At 39.5% G+C, this 11,377-nt stretch overlaps 1 protein-coding gene across 1 annotated transcript; it reads left to right on the top strand.

The window, feature by feature from the left end:
- Positions 1-5,501: 5,501 nt before the first annotated feature.
- On the top strand, positions 5,502-6,152 carry LOC115672359 (uncharacterized). Its single transcript, XM_030594155.2, has one exon. It carries the CDS (start codon positions 5,576-5,578, stop codon positions 6,020-6,022), a length of 447 nt encoding a protein of 148 aa, XP_030450015.1. The 5' UTR covers positions 5,502-5,575; the 3' UTR covers positions 6,023-6,152.
- Positions 6,153-11,377: the final 5,225 nt, after the last annotated feature.

The raw sequence follows: 11,377 nt of genomic DNA, 5'->3' as shown, positions 1-11,377 counted from the left end.
CTAATTTGAGTTTGGATGAATCCATTATGCGATTAACGAGCGAGCCTTTAATTACCAAATCTGGGCAAAGGAGATGGGTTAATGAGGAATAAGGTGTTTTTTTTTTTTTTTTGATAACCCAGGAACCTCCCGCACGGCCGACAGCCGGAGGGGTAAACCTGGGGTGACGCTAGCGCAGGACCCACACCACGGCGCCACACTTAAGAAATGAGGAATAAGGTGTTGTGTTCTTCCTAGATCTAGAAGAGGAGCTGAAGGCAGAGGAAAGGAGGAGCTGAAACCCAGATCTGTAATATTTCAGTGATACTCAAAGTCTGGAGTTTCACGAGCAGGAGCTTCACGAGCGGCTCACGATGGCGAGCGACCACGATGACTGGGCGAGCGACGGCGGCGGCGACCGAGCGAGCAACAACGAGTGATGGTGAGTGAGCGATGAGGAGTTCCCGGAACGACGAAGACTGAATCCATCCCATGTGACGTCGTTTTTCCCAGACTGGTAAGGCATCGTTTTGCTTGAGCAAGCCACGCAGGATTGTGCGACTTTGTTTTGGGCTTCCAAGTGGGCTAGAATCTTAAAAAAAAATATGCCAAGTCAGATAAAAATTTTATTTATAAAGGCCACGTCTACTGTACTTCTCCCAAATAAGACTTTTGACCGCTTTCTTTCTCTCACAAATGGATAAGATTAACAATAGTCTCTCTCTCCTTCCCTCCTTCTCTCCAAACATGAGTTTCATTGGCGAGTTACAATTATAGGCATCGCCCCTCCTTAATTTTGGTTAAATTTACATATGTATATTTTATAATTTGTAATTCACCAATTTAATAAAGGATTGGAGAGAGTTTTCTCGAATCAGAGATGGCAAAAGTATTGCCCTTGAATGAGTGCTTTCTTTCTTTCTTTCTTTCTGTATTTATACTTTTGAAACAATTTAAAAAAAAAACTAACTTATTTTATGCAGTGTGGAACTATATTCACAGCCATTTAGACTATGAAACTTATTATCTTAATTAACTGACCAAATTACCCTTCTCTCTTGAATTTATTGTTTCCTATTTAATCATGCTGACCAAAAATATATACTAATCTTTTTTCTACGTCCTCTATCATCTGGTGCCCGACCATTCGATTGCCGACTCGTCGAGTGGCCCAGTAAGTGGCTTGGGCACTCGGCCAGTGGCCTAGCCAGCCACCTAGCCTAAGTGCCCGGCCAGGTGACCCCTTGTCCCGGACACCTAATAGATTTTCTAGTTACCGTCTTCATCTTCTGCTCCCACAGTTTCGCATCCGGCCCTATGCCAACACTCCGATTGTCCTCAAAAACCTTGAAATTCACGTTGTTCATTCCGAGTCGATGGAGTATATACCTCGAGCCACAAGTAATAGGCCAAATTTAGCATCCAATTATAGTTTTTATCACTTCGTATATCAAAATTTATTAATCAATTCTAGTATGTTTAATATTTATGGGAAAAATCCACTGCACTCTTTGCTCCATATGGATTAAGGCCTTGCCGTGCTGGCTGGAAGCTGTCTCTGTCAGGGGATTCAGGGCACGTGCGAGCGGCCAACCATGGAGGTTGACCACCACCCCGCCCATGAGCTGGCACCTTCAGGATCTCCAGCACACCCTTCATTTTTTATATTATTGTTAAACATGACTTAGCGAACCTTATAATCACTCACCTTACTATCGTATATTATTCTCCGCAGCAGATGGCAGCTCCTAACATTATTCGTAGAGAGATGGAGACAGCGACTGACGTTCAACTCATTAATCAAATCATATCTTTTGCGTTGGTCTGGTCACTTCAAGCTGCCACAGAACCTCCATTGTTTCCCACATAAAGGGCATCTCCTGCCTCTCTGTTTGCTTGTAAGAATGGTTTATTCTATGCGAAAATGGTGTCGCAGAAGCTTTGGAGAATTAAAAAACCTGCACGGTTTCTCTAGCTTTCCTGGCTCTCTTCACCAGGAAGGTGGGCCGCAGATTCCAGTGTGAAAAATATAATGGGGGTTGATTACAAATAAGAGAAATAATAATGGGTTTCATAGTCTATTTGGACCTAGAGTGGAAGATCATATAGGGGTTAATACATATATGTAGGGACAAATTATTCCTGGTTTCGAATATGCTTGTTCCTTGTATCTTGTGCTGGTTCCATCGGAAATGGGACATGCTGAGATATGTATTCACTTAGTTCGACAATCGTTGGAAAAGTTTATGATGGGGTGGACACTGGTGTCGCTCTTTGCTAATGTTATTTCGAACAAAAGATGGCACCTATAGCTACTCTTCAGGATGACATGTGTTCCGCAGACAAATCATACATAGTTTAGCCGAGTGTTGATTAGCATAGGGTCAGCCTAATGTGCCCGGAAAATCTTACAATGTAGGAAGAGGCGACTGAGATGGACAAGAAGATAAACTTACGTTTCAGTTATGAAGAGATTGATGTAAGAAAAGAGAGAGGACAAAGCTATGCTTTCTTCGATGGAAAGAGGAACCATATCATAGTCTTAACCTAGCTTGACAAAATTTGAATTGGGTTCTCATGAAGATATATATGGAATATGAAGCTTCAGAAGTAGTACAGATAACCCAGCAATCTAATATTCCAAATAAACCGTTACATATAAATGGACAGGATCTCTGCTGCATCCATATCACATCAACCTTCACCGATGCCACTAGCGTGCCGATGCTGTGTCATTGTTGATGCCCCCACCCCCTCCCGCCCCACGACACAAACATCTCTCTCTATCTCACACACACACACACACACACACTAATCGACTATGATTGTATACATCGGTTTTAATCTTGTTATCGTCCCTCCAAATTGTCGTTGTGCATTATTCACCTCTCTGTTTCTAATGTATTTATCTTCCCTAAGGAGAATTTCACGCACCAACTGTAAGGGTAAATGTGACCAAGTAAAAGCCAGATTGCATGCTATAAAAGATAATCAGTTTTAAATTAGGTGATAACAAAACACGGCCCAATGCACATGGTGCCACTAATTATTTTCTTCTACGGACGTTAATGATTTGGTCAGGACCACCTATGGACAAAAGACAGACTCCTAACCATCCTATGCCCCCCACAAAAATTGCAAGGCCTACATGATTTTTGTCCTCCTTATGCCCACCAATGCACCAAACCAATCGATACGATTAGGGAACGGTAATCTCTTCATAATGGCATATCACATACTCTGAGCAAGAACTAGCCACATCATATCTTCCGCTAATCAACCTTTAGAAGCGCAATTATTTGTCCCGCCAAAGATTAATTAGGTACGGGTTGAGCTATAACAAGGAGAAGGAACGCTATTGCAGGCTCCAAATCCATTGCCCACTCAAGAGGCCCGTGGCAGGCGCCGCCCGAATTTGTCCAGCTGACCAGCATGGAGCTTTTCGGGAAAGAGAGAAGAAAGGGGATTGATTATTGATCAACCTGACCTTTATGTTGTTAACATCGATGCTACTGACTGAGATGGACACCCCACACTGTTTGGTAGACATTGATTTCACATTTCGAAGTTTGGCATGTCCTTTCTTGAAGATAGAGGCAAAATTCAGGATTTTTATTTTCGAAATTCTTCATAGAGTAAACGTCCTAAATGAACAAAATCATGAGAAGTTTATCTTTATTCCATGGGAAAATGTCAAAATAATCATGAGACGACCCACTTGTTTTACATGTCAAGCCTCCAAAAGGAATGCTAACTTATGAATAGTTCATTAGGACCCGTCCCAATTCATGTGGTACATAAAGATATCATAAACTCATCAACTTAAAGAACCGATATCCTCGTCCTCATCCTCGCCAGCATCAGCTTGTACCATTTATGTGTGATCAGGCACATTCATGTCTCTTCCGACATCATAAAAGTCTATTAGGAGCCGCATTTTATTCTAGCCTTGTGATGCTTGCTCTGATACTATCTATACGACAAGTAGTCTCATTCCATGAAATCCCAACCCTCAAATGAGGGTTGTTGTTGACTTATGAAACACTTTAGAGAGTCATTTCTAACAACTGATATGAGACTTGAGATGTCACGTAACAATTTCAAAAGGTTTAGGATTTAATGAAATCAAAGTAAAGTGCAAGGACAATAACAAAGTCTAACGATATCGGTATATGATCCCTTTGCCATTAGCCCATATCTCACCCTAACTTCGCCCTAAAAAATGTTATTGCCTCGCTTATCTCATAAAAAGTCGACTAAATCTCGTTCATGCATGATTTAAAAGAACATATGTTATCTATTGTGCGTACATATTCATTAAAGATGAAAAAAAGAAGCATGTATATTACTCTACACGCGGATTGTGAGAGCAATTTTTTCTAAAAAGTGGAAAAAAAGAAGAGAGAAAAGAGAAAAGACAGTTGATATCTATATTTGCAAAAGACATGTAAAAACTCGAAAGATAACTCCTCAACTTCGAAATGTTACCAATTACTAAAACAAAACTCTTTTTTCGTGTAATTATCTCTTTACACATAGAATTTATTTAAATAATTAATCAGACATAGTGAGATCTAATTTGCAGATCTGAAGAACAAGAGGTGAAGAAAGTGGACAGAGTTTGACGTCAAAACGAAGGCTCCATTTGTTTCATAGAAAATAATTTCCAGAAAAAAGTTTTCTGGATTTTCTGGCATTTGGTTCAAAGAAAATAAATAAGTCAAGGAAAATATTTTCCGTCAATAGAAGAAACACATTTAAAAGTGACGAAAATGATTTCCTCTGAAAAACGTTTTCCCTCCTCTCTTTTTCACCCAGACCAAGCACGTTCTCCTCCATGCACTCTTTTTAATAATTTTTTGTTTTTGTTTTTTTAAATTGATTTTTTAAAAATAAAATTAAAAATAAAAATTATTAAAATGGGTACACGGCGGGAAATCAAATCAAATTTTCCATACCAAATGGCGGATAATATTTTCTAGTTCAATTTTAGGTTTCAGCCAAATACCGGAAAATATTATCATTTTCCTGAAAAATGATTTCATGAAAAATAATTTTTAGAAATGTTACATTTTTTTGCGAAACAAACGGAGCCGAAGTGAAGGTTGCGAAATTAAGTGCTATTCAAGTGGTAAGTGAATTTGCAACTTCCTATCACCTTCTCTGATCTCAAATGTACGTTAAACAAAAGCTTGAATGGAATCATCAATGGCTTCCATTTTCTTAATTTAATCTCTTGTCCAACCTAAATGTAATGCTACTTTACCAATAAACATAATAGAGATCTTGTCCCCCCCTGCTTGAATTCTTAGTTGTATCCCCAATTAATTTATACCCTACACGTGTATCTCCCTCAATTTCTCCCATTCCACAGACAACCCCATTAAAACAAAAATTAAAATAATCACTAAACAGGTCATGTAGTGTCTCAAAGAGGAGGAAAGTTCCATCATACCACAAAATTGGGCAATCTCCTTCTATAATGCAACGCTGCCTGAGGACTATTTATAAGGATCCAAACTCTAGCCAAATCTATCAATCTCCACTACAACAGCATCAGCCAAAAAAGAAAAAGCATCACTCATCAGAAAGAGTAATGGCAAGATCTCTCCTTCTCTTCTTCATTCTGGCTGATGCTTTTGTGGTTTTCGCAACGGCAGATTTGAAATCAGACTCTCCCGGTTCTTCTTCAACTCCAGCTGTCCATGGCGCAACGTTAACCACGGCCCAAGAGATGATGAATCGGAAGTTCGGGAGACATCAAATGGGACTGGAGATGGCCTTCAGAGGGCCGAATTTGAGCCCGTCTCAAGCCCCTGCTTGGAGCAACGCGAGCTCTTCTGATCTGTCACCGCCTTCATTGGTTGAGCAAGAGCTCCATTTGGCAAAACAGCATCACTCATCAGGGGATAAGTCTGTGGCTGGTGGAGGGGTCATACTCGGCGGCCTCGCCACGACGTTCTTGGTGGCGGTGTTCTGCTACATAAGAGCGACGGGAAGACATAAATCAGAGGCTGCTAGTAATGCGGGTGAAAATGCCTAGATTTGCTTCCTCTGGATCTTATTTTGCACGTAAAATGCATATAGTTGGAGAGAATACAAGCCACCTTGTTGATTAATCTGTAAAGTGTTGATTAAATAGATATTTATTCCTTCACAAAGGGATTGTACCATACATGAAAGTTTCTCTCTCTCTCTCTCTCTCTCTCTCTCTCTCTCTCTCTCTCTCTCTCTCTCTCTCTCTCTGAAGCGTCTCGTGAAACAATGAATCAAAGCTCCTCTGAACTTAGTGATGAAAATATGGTTACTGTCTGTTTTGCATACACCAAGCCTCCAAAGAAAGTACTCAAGCGATAATATAAGATGGTAATGATTTGGAAATGGATTTTACGTATAAATTGTTCGAGAAAGCCTCTCCTACGTGTGTAAGAGTTAATAGATCACAAACTCCCGTCCAAAAAACAAAGTACTTGCGTCCTCATCTGCATCGGCTCATTTAGCCTACCAATATTCCCCCAATATGAAGGGCAATTCAGTCCGTTCCCGTCCCTTTACCATCCTAAAAATCTGTTAGGAGTCGCATCTTGTCCTAACTCTCACCCCCTATAAACACTCTCCTCTCTCATCTGATTGGCTTGGGCCTAAACTGTCCCCTATTTGTTGAAACAGAGTCATGCCATGATATTATCTGTGATGGTCTGGCTAGTTTCATGTGAGCCAAGCTCCAAGAGCCTTAAAAGGAGCTATTGACACCCAAATTTTGGCTATCATATTTAATTTTTTTTTCGCATGAGAAAATTAGGGGTTGGTCCGACCCCTAAACAAAAATAACATAATTCGCATTCACATTTCATTTAAGTCAAGCATTACATGCACATGATCTTCCTACATTATTTACATTAAATTAGTGCCCAAGGGATCTTCCCTCGTCAATAGCACCAACACACTGCAGACTAGCGAGTACATAATCTTCGATTAGCGCCAAATGAGATTTGCTGGGTATGGTTTGAAAATAGATGAGTTCGATCTTTAAAGGAAAATTGGGATTGTCGAGGTTCGAAGCGGTGATATTTGAACTCTCATTGCTGGGATTAAAGTGGATAGAGCTTATAACCAAGTGGAGATTTTTCAATAAAAGCTTAAGGAGGTGAATAGCCACAAGGAAGAGTTTAAAAAGGAATATTTGATGGACACGTATCCAACTTCAGAGATATCCACACTCACCAGCTCCATCTCATGATTTCTCTATCACTCCCATATATCCATTCAAATGGCTTCAGTTTGCGTCATCATCCCATTACGATCTTAGATATTATTGATAGTCTCTACGATGGGTTTTTGATTTTGTTGCATCCGATGTTGGTCCTTATCTGTAAAAGATCTCCAAACGCCTATATATACAGGACCTCTCTATCTCCCGTTGAAGGGAGGAAGAAAATTGGAGAGGCCACATTAGAGAGGGCAGCCACACACGTCCAGAGAGAACAGAAAATCGTGCGTTGTGTGATTGGTGAAATTTGTTCATCGAAAAAGGTGAAGCCACACCACTGTGATTTCGTTGTGCTAGTGCCCACGAACTCCAGTCTTCACGCTCAGCCACCACTTGTGCGCCTACGTCCATCCATGAGCTCTTAAATCAGTCCAAGGCGTGCCCTTCCGAGCAGACTGGTTCGTTGGCTCCTGTCTAGTTAGTTTGGGCCCAAAGAAGGATCAACGCAAGATATGTTCAATTTCGGCGTGAAATGAAGGAATCACTAGCTCGAATCACTTCGTCGATAGTCATTTTTAAAAGAAGGATCGTGATCATAAAGTTGCACATTCACTTAGTGACTGATCTAGTATTGAGAAGGAGAAAACTGCGATGCCTCTAGTTTCTAAATGGCGAAAAACGTATTGAAAACTATGGATGCAGAGATATATAGTTCAAATTTTGTTAGTAGGGGGTCGAATTTGGGCGGTGACCGTGAATTTAGTCCCTTTTTTGGGCAGTGACCATGAATTTAGTCCCTTTTTTCTACAATGTGACTGATGTTAGAAAGTCCAATCAAAAAGCTTAAACTATTATGTGGAGAGAGACCACATGAATATAAAGACCATTTAGGACCCATTGTCAATGGATGTGGGATAATTTTTCAATACCCCCACTTACCTGCAAGCCAGATTACGAGCAACATTTTTACCACGTTCGCGAAAGGGATAGTATTGGCTCCAAATTACGAGCAACATTTTTACCACGCACATTCGCAAAAAGGATAGAATTGCATCTGATACCATGTTAGAAAGTCCAACCCAAAAGCTTAAGCTACTAGGTAGAGGGAGACCACATGAATATAAAGAGCATTTAGGACCCGTTGTCAATCGATGTGGGATAATTCTTCAACAATTGACAGCCATCAAAGCCATAATTTCATGTGTAAACAATTCGAGTTACTTTTATGCTCATTTGGCACTCATTTCGAGCCAAATTAGTATCATTTGTCATTTTCTACCATATTAATAATATCCTGGCATCAATTAAATTGAGAATTTAATTAGAATGGTTGAGTGAAGGATTTGGATGACAAAATCGTGAAAGTCAGAGGAGTTCAGAATAATAATCAAAGGACCAAATTGTATAGATCCAGAAAGTTAGAGGGCTTGATTGATAAACGCAAATTAGAGGACCAAATAGCATTAATATTGAATGTTAGAGGACTAGAATTATACTTTACCCATTTGGAAACTATAAAGAGAAGTTGATAATTTTATAAAAATATTGGTAAGTTATCAACAGATTATCTAGATAAAAAGTCCCCAGTCTTTTTTTTATTAAAAAGCTTTTGACACTTACTAGTACTTTACTGAAATTTACCACTACGAAGAAAAGTTGTGCTTTTGTCGCACGAAACGATAGAATTCTGCCTATACTATATACAATGATCTGCCCCTTTAATTAAATTGAAGAAAGACTGCATACCTGACATAATAACTATGATGATCTAAGATATCCCTTCACTATGATACTCATTTTCTTGGAAATTGTAGTGGAAGTCTTACCTTCTTCATAGGAGATCGCCTAAATTTTAGCTTATTAACATATAATATAGAGAGATCCAAATTCACTCGAAAATCTAAACCCTTAGATATATTAATTGATTCCTTATGGTTAGGTCATGCCTAGTCTTGGCAGAGCCTTGATAGATGATGTACACCAAAATCATTCATCTTTTCAATGGATTGCAAAATGCTTTGCCTGAACCCAAAAAAGAAGTAAAAAAGATTTATCGATTGCTCGTTTACCCTTCACTTACGCATGACATGATTACGAGGATGAAATTCGAGGTGGCACCCAGTCAAAAATCCCAGCTAACTCACTCGAAAATCGATCCAACCGGACTCGAATTGACTATAAATAGTAAGCAATTTGTCATAAGTAATGCTTTGACAATAAAATAAAATAAAAAAAGGAGAGAGAGAGAAAGAAATTCGTGATGTTATTTGCACCTTGCAAACATCTAGTGTTACTCTAGTCTCATGGCGACAAACTCGATGCCCCCCTTCTAATGTCGAAAACCTAATAAATTCATCATTGTACGCCAAACTGAGATTTTGAGAGAAGGGGAAAGTAAAATCATCAGAGAAGGTCGCAATACTTTGGAACTTCGAAATTATTCTGGAATTGCTGTAGCTTCAAGTTGTTTGCTCCCTTTTTCTTTCGCTCCAAAATCGCACCTCTTACTTAGCTATGAGCGCAGACTCACGTGTTACTTTTTAAACGAATCTGACTGGACTTATACTTTGCCGCGTAAGATGATGATATGTTATTATGATATCATTGAATATTTTCTTCTTCCCTACGCTCCTCCGTGACGAAATAGTGGGAAAATTTCATTTTGGTATCCAAAGTGAGGCCTTTTTCTCAATTTAGTACCCAAAGTGGACATAGTCCCAAATTGGTACCCAAAGTGCCCATTCAATCTCAATTTGGTACCCAAAGTGCCCATTCAGTCTCAATTTGGTACCTGAGTTCACCGGCCGGTCAAATGCTCACCGGCCGGCAAGAAATTTATTGTTCAAGAATCGGAACAGATTTTTTACTTTTTTTTTTTTTTTCCTTTTTCTTTTTTTTTTTTCTTTTCCTTTTCTTTGTTTTTTCTTCTTCCCTCCGCCGGCCATGGCTGTTGCCGGCGGAGGGAAGAAGGGAAAAAAAAAAGAAAAGGAAAAGGAAAAGAAAAAAAACAGAAAAAGGAAAAAAGAAAAAAAATAAAAAAGTAAAAAAATACTGTTCTAGGCTGTCTTAACAAGAATTTCTTACCGGCCGATGAGCATTTGAGTACCAAATTGAGACTGAATGGGCACTTTGGGTACCAAATTGAGACTGAATGGGCACTTTGGGTACCAATTTGGGACTATGTCCACTTTGAGTACCAAATTGAGAAAAAGGCCCTACTTTGGGTACCAAAATAAAATTTTCCCCGAAATAGTAATTGACACTACGGACCGTGGGCCCCAACACTTTGAGCTTTCCTTTACCAGCCTTTCGTGTGGGTATATATGCCATTTCACTCTTCTCCCCTTTTACATTTTCCCAAATTTGTCTTTAGGCCTAGCTGAACGTGGGCCTTTTTGGTGGGCTCCCAAAAAAGTATGGATCAAGAATTAGGCGTACAAAGGAGTTTACAAATTACTTAAACTTGACGATTAGGATCTAAATTGAATTTGACGAGTTTCAGCGCATAACGCAGTTGAGATTTTCTTTTTTGTTTTAATTTGTTTTCGAGCGTAGTTTTATCTCCATATTACCAAGTTGTGACGGACGTAACTTTTGCCATGGTTCGACATGTTCGAGATTGGATTGGCCAATCGTGACGGTTCCAACATAAAGAGAGAAAAGTAGAGACAATTAGGCCACGGCCTTAGAATCTCGAGATGTGGCATGACCGGACACCCGACACGCACACGATTGCCAATTAGCAAACGTGCAATCGCGGTTGGTATGTGCCTAATCGGCTAAAGTCATACTAAAATATGAGAATAGTTATTTCCTTTCAATATATGAAAAAAAGCCTCTCAATCTTTTGATTTTTAAACACGAGACATTAACGAATTGTGCTTTGATATAATATGTACAAGACGGTAACCTTGTGATGTATATGAGAAAGTAAGATCAATCGTAATATGTTTCATTATTAGTATACTATTCTAGTCATTATTAAAGAAATTTGGAGATGGTGCCTGCATATTGCACGGTCCTCAACTAGTAATGAGAGATATGAGCAAGCGAGAGTACGTATCGCATCGACCGTTAGATCGAGTTTATTGCACATGGGGCCCACCACATCGAACAGTGGATGTGAGCTTGACTCACATGTCCCCGGGATCATTAACTAATGAAAAAGTATCAAATACTCTCCTTACT

Source organism: Syzygium oleosum, unplaced genomic scaffold, assembly GCF_021117445.2.
Source record: "Syzygium oleosum isolate NSW1041296 unplaced genomic scaffold, Sole_v2.1 Sole_v2.12, whole genome shotgun sequence".
Lineage (NCBI taxonomy): Eukaryota > Viridiplantae > Streptophyta > Magnoliopsida > Myrtales > Myrtaceae > Syzygium > Syzygium oleosum.
This window is presented reverse-complemented; position numbering and strand designations above follow the sequence as displayed.